The sequence below is a fragment of the Orycteropus afer genome, unplaced genomic scaffold, assembly GCF_000298275.1.
Source record: "Orycteropus afer afer isolate SDZICR_OR568_19922 unplaced genomic scaffold, OryAfe1.0 scaffold00020, whole genome shotgun sequence".
NCBI lineage: Eukaryota > Metazoa > Chordata > Mammalia > Tubulidentata > Orycteropodidae > Orycteropus > Orycteropus afer.
Genome location: NW_006921607.1, coordinates 15169939 through 15195749, shown reverse-complemented (window position 1 = coordinate 15195749; position 25811 = coordinate 15169939). Strand labels below are relative to the sequence as shown.

Here is a 25811-nt window from a genome sequence, read left to right as displayed (position 1 = left end):
GCCCCATCTTCCTTCCAAGGAGTGGCTGATGGGTTTGAACCACCAGCCTTCTAGTTAGCAGTCAAGTGTCTTAACCACTACGCTACCAGAGCTCCTGTGAGGGCTATTCGACAACACTTAATGAAAAGTTGGGAGCTCTGGTAGCATAGTGTCTAAGGCACTTGACTGCTAACCAGGAGACTGGTGGTTCAAACCCACCAGCCACTCCTGGGAAGGAAGGTTGGGCAATCTACTTCTGTAGTGATACAGCCTCGGAAGCCCAAGGAGGGGTCACTGTGAGTCGGGTCTGACTCGACGGCATATAACAACAACAACACAAGGAAAAGTCTTAAAAACAGGCGTGCCTTCCACTCCCAGATATATATACCCTAAAGACTGGGAAGCAGAGGCTCAAACATACTCATACACCATGTTCATTGCAACGTTATTCACAATCTCCAAAAGGTGGAACAGCCCAAGCATCCATCAACAGATGAATGGATAGACAAAATGTGGTAGATCCACATGTTGGAATGTTATTCAGCCATAAAGAGAAATGAAATTTTGATCAATGCTGTTACATGCATGAACCTTGAAAACATTAGGCTGAATGAAATAGACACGAAAGGACAGATATTGTATGATTCTACTTACATGAACTATCTAGTTAGGCATGTGCGTCAAGACAGAAAATAGATTAATGGTTACCAGGGGCTGAGGACGGAACCCTGATAGTGTAGTTGTTAACCAGAAGGTTGGTGTTTCGAACCCACCAGCTGCTCCACAGGGGAAAGATGTGGCAGTCTGTTCCTGTAAAGATGACAGCTTTGGAAACCCTATGGGGCGGTTCGACTCTGTTCTATAAGGTTGCTGCACTTTTGGTTGCAGTGGGTAGGAGCTAAGAGGGAGAGGGGATTGGGAAATGGGGAGTGATTGCTTAAAGGGCACCAAGTTTCTGTTTGGAGGGATAAAAAACTTTTAGAAATAAAAAAATGATAGTGGTTGTGCAACATGGTGACCGTAATTAATGTCACTGAATTGCATACTTACAAATGGTTAAAACAACAAATTTTTGTGGTATGTGTAAATTTTGTCACAATAAAATTTAGAAAATAACAGTTAAAAAATGTGTATGCTTTGTGGGCCAGCAAACATGTCTCCAAGGAAAACTTATCTGAGGATAAATCGGGTAATGATGTAGGATGTGGGCAAAAATTTAGAGGCAAAGATGCACATCAAAGCAGTTCATTGAATCAAAACAATAAATCAAAAGCAACATACAAGCCCAACAATAGGGGAATCGCTTGGGGGAAATGGTGGCACTTTGCTATTAGGAGATACTAATATATTAGGTGATACTATTGTAGAAATAAAACTATCGACACAGATGTTCATGACATATTTTTAAGCAAGAGCCACAGAAACTCCATCATTTCATTTTTTCATTAAATTTGCATAGCAAAGTTCAGAAAGGATATACTTCAACATTCTAACTAAGTGGTAAAAATATGGACAGTTTTTATTTTGTTTTTGTCTTACTTGGGCAATAAAAAAAAATTCCGAAGTAATATAAAACCCTCAAGATGATCGCCTGTAGGTGTGACATTTACAGCTTGTAAATATGCATGTTTTTGTTTGGGGAACAATCAACTTTCCTTCCCTGGGCTCATCAAATGTGGTGCCCTTCTTCTCATGAAATCCTGGGAATTAAAATTTTTTATTTTCTGCAGAAGCAGAAGTTAGTTACCGACTTAGTCCAGCCACCTTGAGAGCCTTGGCAACAATAAATCTGTGGAAATTAAATGAGCTTGCTTTGGGTTTTTCTCTTTTTTTGCAATCTTATCGGGTGGAAACAGTTGGCTGGATTTTCTCAGACTTAGAGGGGACGTAGGGATGGTCTGACTTTGGAGCTGGTAGCTTACAAGGCACTCACTTGGTGGGGGGATTGGGGGTCATCTCAGAGAGCCAAGGAAATGTTTTGCAGAGCAGCGGAAGGGTCAACCAGAGGCCAGCCAAGAGGTGGAGTCAGGCCATGTGTGTTAAGATGCCGAGGACAGAATCAACACACAGTGCCTCCTAACCTAAGTCACCAGGGTGGATGCTCTGAGTGGCGCATGGTACTGGGTGTTGGAGCTGCTGCCTATGTGGCCACTTGCTATTAGTGCCCCAGGTGAGGGCGCCTGGGGACTCTCCTTACTGATGGTAAGTGATTCCCAGAGAGTGGAACCATCTATAGGTGGAGTGATACCTGTTCTTCTGCCTTCCACCAGCCATTTCCTCAGCTCAGTAAATGGCTCCATTTTTCACTCAGCTTTTTTGATGTTTCTTTTCCTCAGTTGCCTTTGAGTTGGATCCAATTCACGGCGACCCTATGTGTCTGCGAGTAGAGCTGTGCTTCGGAGGGCTTCAATGGATGATGTTTTAGAGGTAGATCACCAGGCCTTTCTTCCAAGGCACCTCTCAGTGGACTTGAACTTCTGACCTTTTTGTTAGCAGCTGAGTGCTTAACTGTTTGTACCACCCAAAGACCCCTTCACCCGGCTGTTCAAATCATAAGCCTGGAAGTCATTCTTGATTCCCTTTCCCCTCACTGGACACATCAACTCTGTCACCAGGATCTGCCTGATTCTGTTTCAAAATATACCCCTATTGGCCCCATCCTTCTCCTTCTTCCCTCCCAAGTCCCAGCCTCCATCTTCTCTCACCTGGAAAAATGCACTGGTCTCCCCACTGGTCTCCTTGGTCTGACTCTTGTCCCCTATAATTCATTCCCCCCACAGCTGCCAGAGGGCTCTTTATAAAGATGTTCATCAGAACAAGTCACTCTCTGTAGGAAACAGTTCACTGGTTCCTCACTGCCTTTCGAACAGATCTCCTGGCCCAGAAGACCTTGGGTGAGACAGGTCCTGCCTGCCTCTCCAGCCATATCCCCTTCTCCATCCTCTGCCTGCTGTGCTCTGCCCTGGCCACACTAGCCTCCCTTCTTCTCCTCAAACATGCCAAGCTTATTCCCACCACAGGGGCTTTGCCCCTAATGTTTTCCCTCTACCTGCAAATGATCATTGCCTGCTGGTTCCTTCTCATCCATTGGGACTTGGCTCCAATATCACCTCCTGAGAGATGCCTTTATTGATCACATCATCTAATCTTCAACCCTCCCCATCATTTGCTACCTCACCCCTATTTTTTTTCTTCATAGCACTGCTCATGACTGAAATGACCTTCATTTCTCTATTGCCTGCCTCCCACCACAATGTAAGGTTCAGAAAAGAGGTTGACTCCGTCTTGTTCATCAGCATATCCCCTGGAAAAATGCTTGGCACATAGCAGATGCTCAATAAAGTAAATAACTTGTTCATTCAACAAACATTTGTTATGTAGATTTTCTGTCCTTATGCACAGTTAATCTCATTTAAACCTCACCGCACTAACTCAGGTGGAAGGGATAGCTCTGATTTATGAGGAAATTCTGAAGTTCAGAGAGGGAAAGTGAATTGCCCAATACCACACAGGAAGGAATTCCAGCTCAGATCTCTCTACCCCCAAACCCTCACACCATTTGTTCACATGCAGATTATATTCAAATGAGCCAGTGGTTGCAAAAATGATGCCAGGAGCTTAGAGTGGCCCTCAAGACAGTCCTCCCAAGATCAAGGGAAGGAAGGAGGCTCGAGGGCCTCAGACTTACCGGGAAGTAGCCAATAGCTGAGTGCTTCAGTTCCAGGTGCAGCCTGTGGGAAGGGGAGGGAGAGAGTGAGACCAACACTGTCCTGACAAGATTCCAGTTGCGGGCTTCAAGACCAAGTAGGAGAAGGGCCCCATTCCGGTGGCCATCAGCTGTTTGTCGACTCAGCATGCATGTCTCCTTCCTCTTCCCACTTTCCTGATTTTTCCTACGGGGAAGGCACCCCACTCTTGAGCCACATTGTTGGAGTGCTGCTTATCTCATTTGGAGCTCCAGAAGTGGAAAAAGGACATCACTCACCTTCCTTGCCACAGTGATTGTGATAAGGATGGACCTGTGAGCTATGCTGGCCCATTAAAAGTTTTTTCCCAGTACTTCTGGAAATTCTAGGAATGAGGTATTCTCTTTTCTCTAGGAAAATCAGGAAGCAGCTGGTGGCTATTTTGCCACAACTTGGTGACAGCCTGCCAGGAAATGAAGTCAGTGCTGAGGGTAGCAGAGCCAAGAGATGAAGAGGCAGATTGCTAGTGACATCATTTGAGCACCTGGATCCAACCCTTGCCTAAAACCCTTGGGCTTTTCAGTTACCTGAGCCAATATACTTTCTCTCCGTTACAACCTTTATTACATTTTAATAGTGATCCAACGGCAAAGGGAAAATATATGATGAACACTTATCATTCATTATGCTGGGTTGTTTTATCCCACTGAATTTGTGCAACACTCCAAGAGGCAAGGGCCATCATATACCAATTTTACAGCTGAGGCAACTGACACTCAGATCAAGCAACTTGGCCATGGTCACACAGCTAACAAATAACAAAGCAGGATTTCAAACCCAGGTTTCCCTGAGACCAAAGCCCTTGCCTTTAGCACCCTATAAGGCTTGCAGATTTGCTCTTGTTAACCAAAAGTTGGTAGCCCCAGGATCCCTGCTGTGGTGGTTATGCTGTGTGTCAACTTGGCTGGGCCTGGTTGAATGGCTGGGGCAGCTGGTGGTAGTTACTGCTTATGATGAAACTGGCAATCAACTCCATGGTGAGATCTACCACAAGCAGCTGAGTAGCTGCCTTTGGGATGTGGTCTGATTTCCTGTATATAAGGAGAAGCTTTGAGAATGGTCTCTAGCCTATGGCACACTTGGACCCTGCATGTAGCCGTGTCGTTGCTCAGCAGCCTGCTGTGCTCTGCTGACCTTGGGACTTACAATGGACTTAAGTTAATGGCCTGGCGTGTGGTTTGGTAACATCGGGACTGTGCCTTCTTACTTATCAACCTTGGGGCTTCTCAGCTTCAGCAGCCAGCAGCTATCTAAGTGAAGAAATGCCTCTAGCTCCAGTAGGCTGGGAGCAGGAGGCAAAGCTGGACCCCAAGGTTCAGGGGCTTTGACCCAGCCCCTAGAGACTTGCACTTTGAACTTGGACTTAAAGCCTCCAAATTGTCAGAATAATCTCCTGTTTGTTAAGGCCATTCCATTTCTGGTATATTTCTTGTCAGAGCAGCACTAGGGAACCAGAACACCTGCCCTCTGGATTCTCAACCCCCACCTACTCCTGTACATTTCAGTGCTCAGCCAACACCCAGCTGTATCCTTTGCAGCTCTTCCACTTGAAAGGCCCATGGGTGTCTCAAGGAAAATTAAATCCACATGTTTCTGGAGCAGTAACACTTGTCAAAATGATGCGAGGAGAAATGAGCAGTGTGTAAACCTCAGGAGTTAATCTCAAGGTGAAGAGAGACAGCGCGGAGCCAGAGAGGAGGCAGAAACAGGAGGAATGTGGGTCAAGACACAGTTTAAACAGCCTGGCTGTGGTGCAGAGGCTGACGCCTGGGTCTAGATGTTGGCGTCATCCTGTCTGCTTGCTGAATGTCAACCTCTCTGTGGCTTTGTGAATCTCCTCTATGTCACCCTCTTCCTCCCTCCCTTCCATTTAATTCTTTGTGTGACAACATGCACAACAAAACGCGCACCACTTCAATGATTTCCACATGCACATAAGTGACATTGGTTATAGTCTTCAAGTTGTGTCACTCAACAACATTTTCCAAATGTTGCACCGCCTTTAACACTATCTCACTGCCCCCCTAAGCTTCTCATCTATCCTTTCGAGTTGCTGTTGTCAATCTGATCACATACAGATAATTCTTTAAAAGACTATAATACAACTTCCCATAAGATGGAGGAATAAGCAGACAAGCAACACAAACCGTCTTCAACAAAGAAAAGAAAAACCAATTGATGGATATACAGAAGATAATCCTGGAACCCTGAGCTTTGAAAGGAACTATACAGAAGTGGATTAGGCATCAACTAGTGGAAAAACCTAAATGAAAACAGTGAGTAGAGAGATGAACAGAGCTGTGGACTGTCAGCTACTCTGACGGGACCAACAGCCTGAATATTTCCAAGTGGTGTTGGGACCTGAGAATTGACCTAAAGATCAACCCTGGTCACCAAGGGCTGCAGGGATGACTACACTAGTGGCCTATGACTAGGAAGGGAAACAGCAAGGAGGGAGACAACATGAGCTGTTGACTTTCCGCTGTCTGGAGGGTGCAGCCATTTTGATTGTTTACACATGGCAGCCATTTTGGATATTTAAAGTGACTGACGGTGCAGCCATTTTGAATGTTTAAGTGACCTAGGGTGCAGCCATTTTGAATGTTTACAAGCGGTGGCCATTTTGGGTATTTAAAGTGATAGTATTCTCATTCAGATTCCAGGGACCTAAGAATAGGCTCTGTTTGCCAAGGTCAGCAGGGACATATGAGAGGCTGACAACAGGAAAGGAGACAGGTGGTGAGTGCTGTCAACTAGCGAATAGAGGAGCATGGTACCCTGCTTGCATAGATAACATACAAACAAAAGAAAGAAAATGAAAATCATGTGCAAGTCACTCCAACATACAATCACCAATTAAATATAAACACAAAAATGTCACAATGCCTCAGAGACAACAGAGCATCACAGTCCACACAAAGAAGCAAGATAAAGCAGGAGAAACAAGGGACCAGGATACAGACCCAAAACACATCCCTGAGGAAGACGCAGCATTGGAACTCCCTGATAAGGAATTTTAAAAAATTATATTTAGGTATCTTCAATGAATTGAGAGACAGATCAAGGAAAACACAGAGAAAACCCTAGAACAATTTCAAAAGACAATACAAGAACAAAATGACAAAATAAATAAAAAATTAGAAAGGATACAAAATCTACACACAGAAATCCAGAAGATTAATACTAAATTTTCAGATATAGATAAGACATTGAATGGGCGAAGGAGCAGAATTGAATCAATGGAAGACAGAATCAGTGAGATTGAAGGCAAATACCTGAACACTTCTTTGGAAAGGGATCAATCAGAAAAAAGATCAAAACAAAATGAAGAAAGCCTAAGGTTTATGTGGGATACCATCAAAAGGAATAACTTACATGTCATTGAAATTCCAGAACAGGGCGAGACAAATAAAACCACAGAGAAAATTGTCCAAGATTGGTTGGAAGAGAATTTTCCTTGTATGATGAAAGATGAGAATACATCCATTCAGGAAGTCCAACGAACACCAAACAGGATAGACCCCCAAAAGAAAATCATCCAAATATATCATCATCAAACTTACCAAAACCAAAGACAAAGAGAGAATCATGAGAGCAGCATGGGAAAAACAAAAAGTTACCTACAAGGGGCAACCAATAAGACTAAGCTTGGATTTCTTGACAGAAACCATGCAGACGAGAAGACAGTGGGAACCCTGAAAGAGAAAAATTTCCAACCAAGAATTATATGCCCAGCAAAACTGACCCTCAAATATGATGGTGAAATCAGGACATTTCCAGATAAGCAGAAATTAAGGGAGTTTGTTAAAATCAGACCAACCTTACAAGAGATGCTATAGGAAGCCCTTTGGACAGAGAAGCAACAACAGCCAACAACTGACCATCAACACACATGATGATATAACCCAGAAACCAACCCAGCTATGGAAGTATCCAAAGCAAATAAGCCTACTAGATTTTAAATAGGGAACCAGAGATATCACCTGACAAATGAGGACAACTACAAACCAAAAAGAGGGAAAAAACTGTGTCGTTACAGAACTTCTAGATGGTAGGGAAGTCAAGACAACTACAAGATAGAATGGATAAATCACAGGGTAACCTCAAAGAAAAATGATAAACCCTCACATAAAAAAAAGAGGACCAGCATAAATATTCAGCAAATACTAAAACAATAGCAATGAAGGAAGTGATAACATGATTCATAAACAAAATGAGCTCAGCATAGAAAATTATATGGAATAAAGAAATTGACACCATGAAAAAGCACATAACAAAAATGACAGCAACAAATTCATATTTGCCGATAATTACATATCTGGCAAGAGACTTATCTCTAAGATTCATAGTGGAAGAGTGGATGACCAAACTATGGTACATACACATAATGGAATGCTATGCAGCAATAAAGAATAATGTAGAGTCTGCAAAACACTGCATAATATGGATGAACTTGGAGGACACTATGCTGAGTGACATAAGTTAATCACAGAAGGACAAATATAGTATTAATTCGTTGTTGTAGAGGGTCGAGGAGAGGTTTATATATGGAGGGAAACTTTGTTGGTTGCCAGGGGTGGGAGGAGAGGGGAGGGAACTGAAAAAAAATGCATTGACCCATGTCACTTTAGCTTTGTGTTTTTCACTGTACATAAATTATATTTCAATAAAATGCATTAAAAAAAAAGACTAGAATGCAATACAGACATTCTTTTCTAACTAGGCTAAACTACTATTTGGCTCAAAGATGACATCAGGGGATAGTTTCAATTCAGGGTTTAAAGATTTTCTCAGGGTAATGGTTTGGGGGATGGCCCCTCCTCTATGTCTCTCTGTCTCTCCCTCCTCCTTCCCTCCTTCCCTCTTTTTGTCTTTTTGTCCCCTTCTTTCTATGTCTCTCCACCTGTCTCCCTTCCTCTTTGTCTCTCCCCCACATCTGTATTTCTCTTTTTCTGTTCATCTGCCTATCTATCTCTTTCCCTCTTGCTTATTGAGCATAAATTACATCCCCAGAAGTGCCCTAAACACGTCACACATACTAATAGCTCATTTAATCCTCACAGCTAAGCTGTTAGCAAAGAAGTCATGTCCACATGAAGCTGGACAATGTGGAGGCTTGCCAAGGCCGGCTAAGCTCAGATGCAGGGCCTCGCACCCAAGCTCACACTCCCCACCACAGCCTCCGGTGCTGGGATTCAGCCCCTGGTCACTTGGGTTCCAGACTCTTCCAACAGGTGCCAGCTGAGTAAGTCCCAAGGATGGGGTGTCAAGATTTGAAGGAGGGTTTCCGAGTGCCAAGGAAAGCCAGAAACCTGGGGCAGCTGGGAGCTGTTGGTCAGTATGGGCTGGAATCATCCCTCTGGCACTTTCCAGCCAGGAGTGTTTGCCTGAGACTGAAGGATTTCCTGGGATGCGGGACTTCAGTGCTAAAAGTGGGACAGTGTTTGGCAAACTGAGATGGCGAGTGTGACCTTGAGCAAGTCACTTCATGTCAGTATCAGTTTCACCAGATGCAAAATGGGGATAATTGTGGTCGTCTAGCATTGTTTGAGGCTTAAATGTGATGGGTGAACAGGAATTCAATGGTACAGAGTGGTGCATTGTGGAGCCCTGGCTATCAATCACAGGGGCACTGAGAATGGCTGGCAGCCCCTCCTCTGCAGGCCCACTTACTTGTTCATCATCAGCTCTCCAACAAGCCTGTCAGACTTGATACCAACCACCACAGAAATGTTCATGATCTGCAAGGCAATGACCCAGAAAGTGAAGTGTCTCTCAAGGCTTCCAAATTCCCATGCCCCCCTGTGTGTGAGGCCTTCCTTCACACAGGCTCAGCAGAGCAGCTCACACTGCTGGCCTAGACCCACAGAACCCACAGGACAAGGAGTCCTCTCACCTTACTGTGGTTGATAAGTCCTGGACAGTCAGCCAATTACAGTTTTCTCCTCCCTGCTTCTGGGATCATTTTAGAGTTCCCCAGTCACTTCCGGGAGGGGATCCGTGAGATGGGGCGAGGTCAGCCCTCATCTCTTCATTCATTTATTCATTCAACAAGTACATATTGAGTTACAAAACTGAGGTTCCCTCTTCACCTTTCCTGCTCACTGTCTGCCTGATCTTGGGCCAGTAACCCCCACAAGGCCCATTTTATCTGCAAAGTGGGAAAATGGGTCTCAGTCCCAGACTGGGCAGACCTGCCTGAGGCCTGTAAGTACCATGCAGACAGGAAGTATCTTGTGGTGATAGAGGGGCTGGACTGTATGTACCCCTAGTGGTCACAGTGGATGCTACCAAATGTTTGAGGGTGATGAAATAAACAAATTAATGAATGCACAGATCAACAACAGGATGAAAACAGAATAAATGAAAGACTAAACAGATGAATGAATGAATGAATAAAGACATATGTGGATGGATGAATGAATGAATATACAAATATGCAAATGAATGATGGAACAAAGGTATAAGTGAATAGATAAGTGAATAATTGAACAAGTAAATGCATATTTGAGCCAGAAACAGGATAGCATATTTCAAGTCAGCAATTGAACAAATTAATAATTGAATGAACAAATAGATGAAAGCATGAACAAATACATGAATGAATGAATGTTCAAAGATATGCATGAATGAATGAGCTTGTGAATGATTGAATGATCAAAGATATGAGTGAAAAATGCATATATGAATCAGAAACATATTTCAAGTCAACGATGGAATGAATAATTGAACAATTTAAAAACTGAGTGAATGAATGAAAAATTGAGTGGATGAGTAATTGAATGAATAAGTCAACAAGTACACAAATGAAAACTGAGGGAATGAATGCCTGTATGTGCCAAAGGCAGGCCTGAATCTGGGCAGGATTCACACCAGGTACCCTGGCTCCTCAGCATTGCCCAGGGCTGCCTGGCTGCTTGGGACCCGGGCTCAACCTATCTGCCCATATCTATGGACAGCTTACCAAGCCAAGCCGGAAGAGGGAGGTCAGGGAGGAGTTCGGGAAGACTGCAAAGGCCTGGGCCTCCAGTGTAGGGGTGAGGGTGAGGCCGGTGGGGTCCACAGCCAGTTGAGGTGGGGAGGAGACAGACAGGAAGAGCTGCATCTTCATGTTGGGGAACTTCTTGTCCACCTGTAGCTCCCAAGGATTATGACCAAAATTAGGGGTAGTTTTTATTAAAGGTTTCCAAATCCTGTCAGGTCCTACCCGCCTCATAAACACTCCCAAAGCCTTCCCATTGCCCCTGGACTAAATCCCAATGGCTGGCACCCACCTGGCACCCTGCCAACCTCACCGCACCTTCTCCCATTCGCCAACCACAAGGAGCTCCTTTCTCTTCCTCAAACATACAAGCTTTCTTCCAGTTTAAGACCTCCTCACTCTCTGCTCCTTTTCCCTGAATGCCTGTCCCCACATTCCTCCTCACTTTGGCTCTTCAGGTCTCAGTTCAACTGCCACCTCCTCAGAGAGCAGCAGTGGCTTCAAGGGGGAAGTGAGGAAGGCCTTAGTGATCCCCCCATATCTGCTAGCCTCCAACTCTCCCCCGGGTAAACTATCAGTCAGAGTGAAAAATATTGCAATTGTTATTTAAATGAAGCTCAAGGCAGTTCCCCCAGCACCCCCCCAACACCCCCAGTGTACCCGATAGAGAAATTTCTGGAGGTGCCACCATCAGAGAAGCCTAAAGTGACCTCATCAACCTTCTGGCTTCACTATCACAGACTGTCATTCTTTCTGATTCTCTTCCGTACCTGAATAGTATTTTTTCTTTCTCCTGGACTGTGAGCTCCAGGAGGGCAGGGGCCTGGTCTGCTCTGTTGGGTACCTAGCACAGGGTCCCAAGCACATGGTGGGCACTCAACAAGTATTTTTTGTTTGGATGAACCCCTGGTGTTTAAACTCACACCTGACCAGCTGGGTGCTTGGAGCCATTCTCTGTATGGGGGAGGGGCTGTAAGGAGCCATTGCCAATCAAGGTCATGAAACAAAATGTGTGTGAACAGCTGTATGGAAAATGAACTTGCTCTGGAAACTTTAACCCAAATCACAATTTAAAATAATAATAAGAATAATAAGAAGAAGCCATTCCCCTTTCCCTGGTGGGCTGCCTCAGGATCTGGGGGTGGGAAGAGGCTTATCGGGCCACTCTGCAGAGCCCAGCCCGGCCCAGCACCCAGGCCTCCTTCTGAGCTAACTAAAGGAGAAAAGGAGAACAGGCCTTTTTCTTACCTGAGGTAGGAAGGATCTAAAGGATCTGGTTGTCAATCGGAATTTGGATTCCTGTGGAATCTGCAGCAAGAGAAGAGCAAAGGATCTTGGAGAATAGTTTGGATGTACATGTGTGTGTGTGGGGGGTAAGATTCTGCATGGGTGTGTGGGAAAGATTGAGTACACCAGTGGACAGCCGTCAGACCAAACATGACCATAGAACTCTGACCCACAACCTCTGCTCCAATCTGCCCAGAACCAACGGTTAGGCTCTGATCAGTGACAGGTGGCTTCTCTACTTTTTGTCCCTGAGAAAGTCAAATATACTCCCCAAACCAATCATATAAGATGCCTGCTTCTAGTTAGCCCGCTGCCAGTTTCCCCAGGCCCACAGCCTCCAACCAGGGCCACTGGAAGCCTTTCTCTTTTTCACTGTAAAGTTTCCCCCCTCCCCTGCAGGCTTTTGAGTCTCTGCCAAACAAACAATGATGGCTGACTCCCTTGTCTGAATAAATAGCCCCTGTGGTGGTGCAGTGGATGGCTGCTAACCAGGTTAGTGGTTCAAAGCCATCAGCTGCTCGGCAGAAGGAAGATGGGTTGATCTACTTCTGTAAAGATTTACAGTTTTGGAAACCCAATGGGGGTCTCACTCAATGGCAGTGAGTTTGGTTTTTCTGTTTTGGATTGTATTCATTAGGAGCTCTGGTGGCACTGTGGTTAAAGCACTGAACCACTATCCAAAGGTCAGCGGTTCAAACCCACCAGCTGCTGCGTGGGAGAACGAAGAGGCAGTCTCTTTCCGTGAAGATTTACAGCCTTGGAAACCCTAGGGGGCAGTTCTACTCTGCCCTTTAGGGTTGCTACGAGTGAGAATCCACTCGATGGCAGTGGGTTTGTTTTTGTTGTTGTGTTTGTGTGCATGTGGGCAGTCTGCGTCTACTTCCACAGGGGCCATCAGGGTGCTCGGCCCTCCTTATGTACACTGCAGGGATGGAGGACCGGCATCTCTTCCAGGAGTGACCTAGGACAAACCCACAAGGTTGGGACCATGCTGGGATCAGGCTGTACCTACACTCACTTTACAGATGGTAAACTGAGGCTCAGAGTGGGACTCAGTCAGGACTATGTGATAGAAACAGTGAGGAGGAGGATGTCAATGGTGATACGATGCTGAACAAACAAACAAACAAACTCACAACTGTCAAGGCCATTAGACTAATGGTGACCCCTCCTTGGGTTTCTGAGTCAGTATCTCTACAGAAGTAGATTGCCCAATCTTCCTTCCAAGGAGTAGCTGGTGGGTTTGAACCGCCAGACTTCCGGTTAACAGTCAAATGCCTTAGATACAGAGCCTGCATAGGTCAGGAACTCAGTCAATGTCACTGTTACTTTCATGTTTCAGTGAGTATTTCCTGCATGCTAAGTGCATGCTGAGGGTTTCTCATGCACTAACATCTCATTTAATCCTCATTACATCCTTTTGAAGAAGATACCATTACTGGTGTTTTACAGACACAGAAGCTGAGGCTTGGACAGTGGTGAACCAATATCGAACTCTCAAAGTTGAGACTTTGAGCACCCCCTGCGAGAAGAAGGACTCAAGTCCAGGAGGTCTCCTGGACTCATGAGTCTAGGGCTCTTCCCACCTCCACCCCCAGCCCAGCCTTACCATGTCATCCGTGAAGGCCAGCCTCATGACTCCAGCTGTGTGGTACACGAGCCCTGCAGTATTGAAGAAGTACTCGGAGATGCCCAGGTATACCATGTGGTGGTGGTCAGTGGGAAACGCCAGTGCTGGTGGGGCAAAGGGAGGCGGGGTGCGGTAGGCCAGCCTGAAAAACTCTCCCTGAGGGTGGAAGTAACAGGGTCAGCCTGAGAATCCTTCAAGGGTAATAATTCTGTGTCCCCATGCCAGGAAAAAAAAAAAAAAAAGACCAAGGATACCAATGATACATTCACAGATGAAAAAGTAATGGCCAGAAACTAATAAAAATAGCACCTGTGCATCGTACAAAAACTAAACCAGGAGTGGCTGGTGGGTTTGAACCACCAGCCTTCTGGTTAGCAGTCAAATGCCTTAGGCATTATGCCACCAGAGCTCCTCTGTGTATCATAACTGCCTCCTATTTTCTGGTTTCTAAGTGCTTTTCAGCCAACCTTGTGAGGAAGGTATAACTATGCTTATTTTACAGACACAGAGAGGCTAAGTGACTTTTCCAAGATCACACAGCTGATAAATGGCAGAACCAGGAATTGAACCCAGGCATCCAGGGTCCAGAGAGCACACTCTTAACCACTCCACTGGCTCAGCCTCAACACAGATGCCCTATTAAAAAGACAGAGTAATTCTGTTTTGCTTTTTCATCTATCAAATTAGAAGATTTCAAGACAGAGATAAACCATTTTGAGTGTATTTGTTTTAAAATGACGTGACGTTGTTTTTGGTGAAAGTGTTCAGATGCTGCTGGGGAAATATAAATTTATATGTTTCTGAAGAGCAATCTAGCAACATGCTGCAAAAGCAGATTATTTATTTAGTTAAAAAATGCTGAGTTATAAAAAGCAAATTGTAGATAGACACAGATGGTATGATACCATTTATATAAAATGTAATGACTCATGAAATGATATTGTATAAGAATTATTGCCATACATAGACATGTAGTAAGAGGTGGGCAAGAAGGACACACACCATTGTCATCACTGTGGTCACCTGGAAGGGGGACAGGTATTTGATAGGGGTGTCCAAGGAGCATAAGCTACTTCAATGGTATTTTATTTTTTAAAAAATAAGAGGCAAATATGACAAGGGGTAACATTTGTTAAATCTGGGTGATGAAGATATGGGAGTATGTAATATTTTCTTTACCTTTGAATCATCTTATTATTTAAAATCAATGAAGATAACAAGTCATATTAGGGAATGCCATGCAACTCTTAAAAGCAGTAAGAGAGATCTATGGGGTAGTGCCTAAGGCATCTGACTGCTAACCAGAAGGCTGGTAGTTCAAACCCACCAGCTACTCCTTGAAAGGAAGACTGGGCAATCTACTTCAGTAGAGATACTGCCTCGAAAACCCAAGGAGGGATCACTATAAGTCAAATTGACTCAATATCAGTGAGTTTGGTTTGGTTTGGTTTACGGGGTTGACAAGAGTTAGAATTGACTTGGCAACCAGTGGTTGGTATGGACCAACCAAGAACCATCTCCAATCGCTATCATTAGGTGAGAGAAGCAAGTGGAAGAACAGTGTGCCATTTCATGTAAACAGCATGATCAGCAACCTCTAGATAGGTTTTCATGTACGCGTGCGTGAATTCTTAAAACCAGGGAACTAGATGGCTGATTACACCCCATGTTTACCTCTGGGTAGGAACCCAGGAGGTAGGGGCAGGTGTATATGAGACCTTCCTACTTCTCTAAGGATAATTATGACGCATTGTTTCAATCTTTTACTCTGTCATGTCACTTGGGTTTTTTTTGTTTTTTGTTTTTTTTTCCCAAAGCACACTGTTTGACCCAGCAATTCCACTTCTAGGAAACCTTCAAGGATGGGCTGAGATACAACAACAAGGATGTTCACTGCAGCTTAGTTGCGTTTGGGAGAAAATGAAAAGAGCCTAGATGTCCCAGGAGGGGGCACTGTTTACTGTCTAGGAAAAGAATGACCAGCCAACTGTGAAAGGGCTGCAGGAGGATGATTCAGGGCAGCCAGGAGAAAGAGATTCACATTGCATTTAACAATGTTCTAAAGCAGGATGTATAGGTGACTTACTGGAGAGTGTGTGTGTGCATTTGCTTCTACGTTTGTATGTGTATTTGCTTGTGTGTGTACTTTGGTCTGTCTCAGCCTGACGAAGATGGGAGGAATCGAAACCTGTGTGTTGGTCGTACCTATCTCTGGGATGTAAAGTTTGGGATATTTTCTTTCCATCCTTCCCTCCCTCCCTTCTTTCCTATTTATTTCTCTTCTGTAGTTTCCAGATTTTATTTCTTTTTTACATCTAATGTATTTTGGGTTTGAATTCATTTACTTGATTACAAGCAGTGAGAACACAGCCCCGAACAAAGTCACCTGGGACCCTGCTCCTTGGGAGCTCTACTCTAGTGGAGAGACCATGAACAAACAAGTGAACAGTAAACAACCAAGTAAATCACGGGTCGTGGGATGAATTCTGGGGAGTGGTGGCCTATTCTAGTGGGTATGGTGGGGAAGGCTGCTCTGAGAGTGACGTCTGAGCAGAGAACCCCTGGTTTGTAAGGAGAAGGCAGCGAGGTGGGGTGAGCGTTGGAAAGGAAAGAGTTCCAGGGAACAGCTAGGACAAAGGCCCTGAGGTGGGAACAAACATGGTGTGCTTGAGGAAGCACAAGGTCAGTGTGTGTCTGGGTGGGGGGTGGAGAGCGGCACGAGATGAAACACTATCCCTGCTTCCATCCACCCACCTTCCATTCTTTCATTCCTCCATCCACCCGCCAACCCTTCTTCCCATCTGCTTTTTCTTTCTCTATCAGTCTTCCTTCTTCCCTTTTCCTTCACCTGTCTTCAACCATCCATTCATTCATCTACCTCTATCCATCCATCCTTCCACCTTTCATTCCTCTACTCCTCCGTCAATCTGTCATCCCTCCTTCCTTCTCTCCACCCTCCCTTCCATTTTTCCTCCTTTCCGCTTTCCTTTCCTCCCTCCCTCCATCCATCCACATCCATCCATCCATCTATCCATCCATCCATCCTCTCTTCCTCCTTCCCTGCAGCCAACAAAAGTTTACGAAGAACCTAGTACTATGTGCCAATCATGGTTCTAGGTATAGCACATACTACGATATGTATACAGTGGTGAACAAAGCAATCATAGCCCCTTCTTGCTCATTCTAGTGAGGGGGACAGGCTTGAGGCTGTTCGTGTGTGTGTGTGTGTGTGTGTGTGTGTGTGTGAATGCGCGGGTGTGTGTGCTGGGGAGAGAGGAGGGAGCTATTTCAGTGAGAGTGGTCAGGAAAGGCTTCTCTGGGGAGGCGATATTTGAACAAAGACTTGAAGCAAGTGAAGGCTGTGGGATATGTGGGGAGAGCATCCGGGCAGAGGGAACAGCAAATGCCAAGGGGGAAGGCTCTGGGGAGGGAGCAAGCATCTGTACCAAGAAGTGGCAAGGAGACCAGTGTGACCAGAATGGAGAGGACTAAGTGGGGTGCAGGTGAGGGCAGAGAGAAGGCAAGAGGTGAGTGGGGGGAAGATTTGTTTCCAAGGATGCTGGGGCGCCCGGGTGAGTCTGAGGTTGAGCTGTGAAGGTACATGATCAATGTTGTAAGCCTCACCTTCAGCTTCACGTCCAGGCTGTCGGCTGTGGCTGTTGGAGGTGCCACCAGTGAGTAATCGATCCCAGCCACAGCATCTATTTTGGCTGTCACTAAAGGGAAGGGAGACAGACCATGAGCTGGCTCCCCACGGCAACATCCCTGAGGTCTGGAACACAAGGTCAGCATCCCCTGCAGTTGGACCAGGAGCTGCAGTGCCATCTCCATTCCCACCTCCTTCAGGGAGCCTTCCCTGAGCTCCCCCTAAAGTAAAATGAAGCCACACCTCATACTCGCAGACATCATCTCACTCCCTTCCTCCAACAGCCCTGAGATGGGCCCAGGGTTGAGGGAACAGACAGATAGACCTGGGCTTGATCAAATTCAGCCCCTCACCAGCTGTGTGGCCTTGAGCAAGTCACTTTACTTCTCTGAGCCTCTCTGCCATCTGTAGAATGGGATCATACTAGCGACCTCACAGATGCTGGGAAGATGAGAAGGTATATATCAAACACCTTGTACGTGGCAGGAGCACAAAAGTCAGGAGGGATTATTTTTAGCTATAACAACATCCTAGGTGGACATCAGCCTGACTCAGCTGTCAGCTGCTTCTCTGTTTCCCAGCAGTAACCAATGAGAATTAAATAAATACTAGGTTGGGCAATCTACTTCCATACTGATGCTGCCTTGGCAACCCAAGGAGGGGTCGCTATGAGTTGGGTCTGACTCGACGGCACATAACAACAACAACAACAACAACAACAGGTCCCACCCTAAGGAGCTCTGGTGACTCAGTGCCTAAGTATTTGACTGCTAACCAGAAAGTGGGTGGTTCAAACCCACCAGCCACTCCATGGAAGGAAGATGGGACAATCTACTTCTCACTATCAATTGGGATCAACTTGATGGCAGTGGGTTTGATTTTTTTGGGGAGGTTTATGTCCCTACTTCAGTGCTTCCTTTCCATGTTCAACCAAAAAAACAAACCAGTTGTTGTCAAGTTAACTCCAACTTATGTTCAGAGTGGAGCTGTGCTCCACAGGGTTTTCAATGGCTCTGATGTTCTGGAAGCAGATAGTCAGGGCTTTCTTCTGAGGGACCTCCGTGTGGGTTTGAACTGTCAACCTTTCCGTTAGTAACTCAGCGCTTAACTGCTTGTGACACCCACAGACTCCTCCTTCCCATGTTAGAAGGGAAGAGACTGAGGTTCAGAAATGACAAGTCACCCAAGGTGGCACCACTGGGGGGACGAGGCTGGGACACAAACCAAAATCGTTTCCCTGCCTGGCAAGGCCAAACCTTAGACACTGCACCTGCATTGAGCATGCCCAGAATGGCCCCTGGGTGGCAGTGTCCACAGGAAGAAAATGCCTCTCAAATGGGTGTGTATCGTGTGTTCGCCATGCCAGGCTCTGTGGGGAGGCAGCCCAGGGAGCAGTTTGCAGCACAGGCCCTGGAGTAAGAAAACCTGGAATTTGGGTCCTGCTTCTGCTTAAGGGAGGAACTCTAGTGGCACAGTGTTTACAGCATTTGGCTGCTAATCCAAAGGTCAGTGGTTTGAACCTACAGTCACTCCATAGTAGAAAGATGAAGCAATCTGCTTCTGTAAAGATTTACAGCATTGGAAAACAGTTCCACTCTCTCCCATAGGGTCACTGTTAGTCGGAATCAACTTGACGGCAGTGGGTTTGGTTTAGTGAGTTTCTACCCCTTATTGGCTTTCTGGGGAGCTTTGGTGGCGTAGTGCCTAAGGCATTTGACTGCTAACCAGAAGGCTGGCATTTCAGACCCACCAGCCACTGCTCAGAAGGAAGGTTGGGCAATCTATTTCCATAGTGATACCGCCTTGAAAACCCAAGGAGGGGTCGCTATGAGTGGGATCTGACTTGGCAGCAGTGAGTATGGTTTTGGGATTGGCTTTGTGATCTTGCACAAGTCACACATCCTCTCTGGGCCTCAGTTTCCTCATGTGTGAAATGGGAACAACAATGTTTACCTCAATAGGGTGTTGGGAGGCCATCACTGCACTGTGCACCTGGCCCATGGTGGGCACTCAGGCCAAGGGAGTTCTCCCCCAAGCACTTTGCAGTTTACCAAGCACTTGGGGGCAGATTGTCCTCGTTTTAAGGATGTGGACACTGAGGCCCAGAGAGGAGAAGTGACCAGCTTCAGATCTTAGGCCAGCCTTTGGCCTCAGAGAGCTGGGAGTATTTGGGCATTTGCCCTCTGCAGGGGCGGGGTGACGTACGAGGTGTGGGCTTCTTCTCTGGGACCTGGCACAGGACCTGGCCCAATAGAAATCCGATACCAGCTGCCATTTGAAAAGAACCTGCTCGACCTATCTCCACTCAGGCCCAGGCCTGTCTGGAAAATTGACTGACTCTGCCACACTCATCACACCCACCCTACTTCCCCAGCCCCTCCCCCTTCTATCCTCCCACCCATTTGTCACCTGGCAGAGTCTGGAAGTAAGGTTGTAGCTTAGAGGACACGGAGTTGGCCACTACATTGCAGATCTGGGGAGAAGAAGCGATCAGTTAGGGCTCCACATAGTGGAAAATGTCTTTCATGAATAATGGCAGGACATGCTTTGCTTTCCTTAAATGTCTCCTTGAAAATCATGCAGCTAAAGTTCTCCTTCTCTCTTTGGCCACCAGGAAGCCCAGAATTAAACAGGCCAATTGAAAAATAGTAAATTATATGACTGTATGACTTAGTATCTGCATACTATTTCCTACTCTGGAACTTCTCGGATGAGCATTTATATTTTCTGTTTTATAATGTGGATTTTTTCATTTATATGTTTGTTTTTGCTGTCATAGGTACTTTATGGAACGAGGTGGTGAAAAAACAATAAAGATGAGGTGGTTGGCTTTCTCTTTATGTACTGCTCCTGAGTGGGTAGCAGCCCTCTGCTCAAATCTGGGTGGGCACTCTCACCTCTGCAGTGTGCCACCAGAGAAGCCTTCCTGACCCCATCCACACGTGACTCCTAGGGGAATAAGTACTGGTCTGAGAAGATCTGGATCATGTGCCAGCTTTGCCACTAAGGAGCTCCCTCCATTTCCTTGTCTATAAATGGTCGGTGACAGGTGATATTTCCCATTCCAATTGCTCTTCTGTATGTGAGCTTGCATGCCCCCATCCAGCGGTGAAATCTACGAATTCCTCCTTGAATTCGGTCAGGCTTGGGTCTTGCTTGCAGCCAGTAGAATGTGGCAAAAACAACACTGTGATTGCAGAGCCAAGGTTAGAAAAGGCTGTGTACAAGAATCTCTTGAATGCTCACTCTCTGGTGCTCCTTCTTGGAACCCAGCCCAGGGTCGGTGGGAAGCCAAGCCACACAGAGAGACTATGGGTATTTGCTGTGGTCAGTAGTCCCAGCTGAACACAGCCTCCAAACCATCCAGGCACTGGACATGTGAGAGAGGAAACTTCCAGATGATTCTAGCCCCAAGCTTTTGAGTCTTCCCAGATGAGGCCTCAGATGTCATGGAAACAGACAAGTTAAGCCATCCTTGTTGTGCCTGCATAGTTTCCAGACCCAGAGAATCCATGAGCATTATAAAATGACTGTTGTTTTGTGACACTAAATTTGGAATTGTTTTGAAGCAATGGATAGCTGGAACATAGGATTCAAATGACAGCTGTCCCTAACTTGAAGAGATTGGAACTGGGAGTGATAATCAGATAAGCCCAATCCTCACCCTCCCAACAGGCCCAAATAGCCTCCACCTCATTAATCCAACCAAGTCTCTTGATCCTTGCTTTCTTGACTATTGGGCAGCTCCTGGCCTGGCTGACCACTCTTTCCTTCTAGGGCCCCCTGACCAAAGACTCTCCAGGCGTCTCTCCTCTCTCCTTACTCACCCTTCCTCAAACACACTTGGTGAGGTTCTTGGCCTTGGCTGTCCATGTTGGAGGTCCTTAGGGCTTTCTTGGCTCCCTTCTCCTTTCACTCTATGTTCTCTCCCTGAGTCATTTAATAGATACCTATGTCCCCTTTAGAGGATGCTGTTGGCACCCCATCCTAATCCACCTGGAGGTCACCTGCACCTGCTGTGAATAGTTCCCCTACACAGTGGCTTCTTGTCCCCAGCTCCCACATCTCACAGCCTGGGGCCTTCTGTAGCTACTTGCCCAGGATGGCTTAGAAGCACTGAGGAGTTAAAACCCCCAGGAACAGTTCTCAACCAAAGAGGGCTAAGTTAGTGGATAAATAGCCCAATTTTTTTACACCTTTTAGAACAATTGTGAGTTGTGTTCCACACAGTTCCTCTGAGGATCCCCAGCAGGACTGAACCTCAGTTCTCATGGCAGTAGCCCACTCACCTTTTCCTGACTCCTTCCTCTCACTCTCACTAGGCTGCCTGAACCCTTTTCTAAAGAAACCACTTACACCCAAATGTTTGTCTCAGCATCAGCCTCAGGGAAACCTAAGTAAAGGTACCTCCAGTGCTCCCAACATGTAGCCAATACCCAGACCTGGGTTTGCAGCCCAGACCTCTCCCCTGAGCTCCAGCCTGGGGGCCTAACTGCCTCTATGACAATGTCCCTGGGTGTCCCCTGGGCCTCTCAAGGACAGTACTTCCCAAATTAAACTCCACAGGTTCTTACTGCTCCCCAGGGTTGGACCCACCATCGGCCCAGAGGTCAGCTTCCACACTCTCCTTCCCCTCCTTCTCCGCTGTCAGTCAAGTTATTTTATGTGGGGAAGGAGGGAGGGAGGGAAAGAGGAAGGGAGCGAGAGAAATGTTGGTTTCCTTGGAGTGTATTTCTATCACATCAGAGTCTGGGTCAAGGGAGGACCCAGAACCTCATTTCTTGAGAAGCCTGTATCTCTTCTCCAAGTGGCCCAGGGCTGGGAGGAGCAGCAGTCAGCCAGTTAGGGCACAGCTGGACTCCTGGGCTGCCCATGGGCTCCACTGCCACTCACCCATCAAGGCTGCCAGATGGCTCCAAACCAGAACAAATCACAGCTGGGAGGCCTGCCTCTTTCCCTCTTCTGGTCTCCCCCATATACACTTTACATAGGTGGACTCAGGCTCTTCCTTTCTCAGATACCAAGCCTTGAATTTGCATTCATTGGGGTGGACTCCCTAGCTCACCTTCTCCATTTCCAGCCCTTCCTGGCATCATGGACACCTTGACACCTCATTCATTCATTCAGTCTCCCTTCTAAACAGTATCTTGCTATGAATAAGAGCTTTGCCTGTGAGGTAGGGTGCCCTAGGTTTGAATTCCAGCACTATCACTTCTTCTCTGTGCCTCGGTTTCCTCATCTGTAAAATGGGGATATTCATGACATCCTGCCTTCTAGGGGTTTTGTGTGAATTTAATTCCAAAATCCACATAGAGTTTATAGCATAGTGCCATGTGTACTCTAGTGCCAAGCAGAGGACTATAGTATAGTCCTATGTATGTGTAAGCCATCATTATCCTCACTGTGGTAGTTAAGGTTGTATGTCAACTTAGCTGGGCCTGGTTGAGTGGCTGGGCAGCCGGATGTAGTTATTCCCCACGGTGAGATTGGTAATCAACTCCATTTTGCAATCTACTGGAGCAGCTGAGTAGCTGCTTTAGGGATGTGGCTGCTTCCAGTACATAGGAAGCAACTTTGAGGAAGGTCTCTAGCTGATGGCACGCTTGAAGCCTGCATGTAGCTGAGTCATTCTTCAGCAGCCTGGCATGTTGCCCTGCTGATCTTGGGACTTTTAATGGACTTGAACCAATGGCCTGCCATGTAGTTTGGTAGTATTGGGACTGTGCCTTTTCACTTGTCAACCCTGGGTTTGTCAGCCTTAGCAGTCAGCAACTGCCTGAGTGAAGAGATGCCTCTAGCTTCAGTGGGCCGGGAGCAAGAGGCAGAGCTGAAGCCCAAGGTTGAGGAGCTTTCACCCAGCCCCTAGAGCCTGGCACCTGGAACTCGGACTTCTGGCCTCCAAAATTGTAAGAGAATAAACTCCTGTTTGTTCAAGCCATCCCATTTGTGGCACATTCCTGTCAGAGTGGCACTACATAACGAAACACTCACCATCACCCCATCCTTACCATTTTCATCCTTACTATCATCATCCTTCTCATCATTGCCGGCATTATCTCATTAATCTTAGAGGCAGTCCAGTTGGTTCTGACTCATGGAGATCTTATTACAACAGAATGAAACGCTGCCCAGTCCTGTGCCATCCCCACAATCGTTGCTACATTTGAGGCCATTGCTGCAGCAATTGGGTCAGTCCATCGCATTGAGGGTCTTCCTCTTTTTCGTTGACCCTCTTCCAAGCATGATGTCCTTCTCCAGAGACTGGTCCCTCCTAATATCATGTCCAAAGTATGTGAGACTTTCTCACCATCTTCAGTTGTGAGGAGCATTCCAGCAGTATTTTTTCTAAGACAAATTTGTTCATGCTTCTGGCAATACATGACATATTCAATATTCTTCATCAACACCGTAGTTCAAATGCATCAAGGATTAACGAATGTTCTCCTTTCACAGATGATGAAACTAAAACTCAGCAAAGTCAAGTCATTTGTCCAAGAACACACAGCTAGTTAAGCCAGCCCTGGAGCCAGAATTAAACCCAGGGGGTTCTGACCCCAAAACTCATCCTCTAATCCACTGGATTATGCAGCTTGACAACAATGCATTGATTTTTAAAAATTTTTAACAGAGTGCTTTCCCATAGATGATTTTATATGATTGGCATCTCCTTATTCATATTGTCAGAACCGATGGCTGGGAAACCAATATCTCCTGCCTAGAAGATTATTAGGTAAGGCTCCTTCCTGGTCTTCCTGCCTCCACTTTTGGCCCCTCAGGCCATTCTCATAACATACTAGAGATTTGTTCGAAAGCACAGATCCTGTCAGGTCGCTGTCTTGCCTAGAACCTTCAATGGCTACCCACTGCCTGCTGGAGAAAGTCCAAGCTCACTGAGTTTGGAGGCTTTCCCTGGAAGATAGGCTCAGGTGATTTTTGGACACTAATGCCTTATTAATAGATCGATTAGTGGTCTCTTTTCTCAGCTGAAGAAACTGCTTTGTGGGGTTCAGGATATGAGCAAGGTTGGGGAACACTGATGCTACCTCTCATACTAGTTCTAGCCTCAAGAAATGGTTTACTCTTGGGGTTTGGCCAATGTCCAGCCTGGCAACTTCTTCAGTTGCATGTTTTCTGGGTGGGAAGCAGCAAAGGGGGGATTTGGGGCAAGAGGGGTAGGGGGAAGGCAGTCAGCAGGGCTGAAGGAAGCTGTGAGGAGAGAGGGCTGGCAGTGAGGGACTGAGGAGGAGCACTGGCGGAAGAGCCAAAGTGGCTCATGTGAGCATATGGGGGCAGTTTGTTGTGGGCCCTTCTTCTTCCAGCAGGATCATCAGTAAGGTACCCACAACTGACTTGTAGAGCCAGATTTGGGGTTTCAAAACATAAGGACTATGGACACCGAGGGCCTCTCCTGTTCTGACCCTTGATGAAATCCCGAGCCCCACCTACCTTGCTGTTAATGGCTCTTCGGAGTGCAGACTCAATTTTACTGCGAAAGAGTCTGATCAGCCACCTAGAGATGGACACATGAGGACACATGAGGCTCCCGGGTGCTCCTGGGATGTTTCAGGAGGTCACCTCTACCTTTCTCCCTCCTCCAAATAGACCTAGGCACGCTCATCCCAGGCTCCAACTACGTACACCCTTTTAGGCATTTCTCACCCCGTGTGAAGTGATCTTTTCACGGAGTATTCCCTCAATAGCTGCAGGACCTCTGCCCCGATTCTCAGTCTCATTCTTCAGCCCCCTCCTCTCTCTCTGAACTTTAACCACACTAGCCTGCCATGGCCTCTATGTCCCGCACTTCCTCCCTTCATAGCCTGAAACAGTCCTTGTGCCCACCATTTATCTACTTAACTCCTACTTATTCTTTTCACCTCAATTCAAATGTCATTTCCTCAAGGAAAGATGAACCAGCACTCAGATTGGTCAGCTCTCCCTGTTTTATGTTCTTGCAGAACCTGGTACCGCTTCTTACCTAATTATCCATGAACCATTCACTAATGCAGTGATTTGTTAATATCTGTCTTCCCCATTGGGCTGGAAGCTTCAAGAGAGAAAATGGACTGGGTGGCTAAGCGTCTGGGGCCAAATAGTGTTGGGTTTGAATTCCACTTCAACACTCACTAGCTCTGGAAACTTGAGTTATATCCTGTCCCCTCTGTGCCTTGGTTTTCTCCCCTAAGAATGGGATAACAATAGACCAACCTCACAGAATTGCTTGTGTAGAATGAACGAGATAATGCGTGTGCTTAAAACAGTGCTAAGCCTTCAATCAATGTCAGCTATTCCTAAATTTGTATTGGTCACTGCTGTTTCATGAGCACTTTGCACAAGACTGGTGCATAGCTTGCTGTTGTTCTTAGGTGCTGTCAAGTCGATTTTCAAGTCACAGTGATTCGATGTCACAGAGTAGAACTGTCTTGTAGGATGTTCTAGGCTATAATCTTTATGGAGCAGACCGCAAGGCCTTTTCTCCTGCAGACCCACTGGGTGCATTTGCCCCACCAACTGTTTGGTTAGCAGCCAAGCTCTTAACCATTG

At 46.2% G+C, this 25811-nt stretch overlaps 1 protein-coding gene across 1 annotated transcript in view; it reads right to left on the bottom strand.

Moving 5' to 3' along the window:
- Positions 1-25811, bottom strand: part of BPI (bactericidal permeability increasing protein) — a 41757-nt gene that overhangs the window by 3948 nt on the left and 11998 nt on the right. Inside the window, exons 4-11 of the mRNA XM_007934747.1 lie at positions 24717-24780; positions 19680-19743; positions 17249-17340; positions 13604-13780; positions 11956-12015; positions 10690-10857; positions 9399-9466; positions 3668-3710 (exon numbers count right to left, since the gene is read on the bottom strand). Of these exons, the coding sequence (XP_007932938.1) occupies positions 3668-3710; positions 9399-9466; positions 10690-10857; positions 11956-12015; positions 13604-13780; positions 17249-17340; positions 19680-19743; positions 24717-24780 (736 nt within the window). The remainder of the gene's footprint in view (positions 1-3667; positions 3711-9398; positions 9467-10689; positions 10858-11955; positions 12016-13603; positions 13781-17248; positions 17341-19679; positions 19744-24716; positions 24781-25811) is intronic.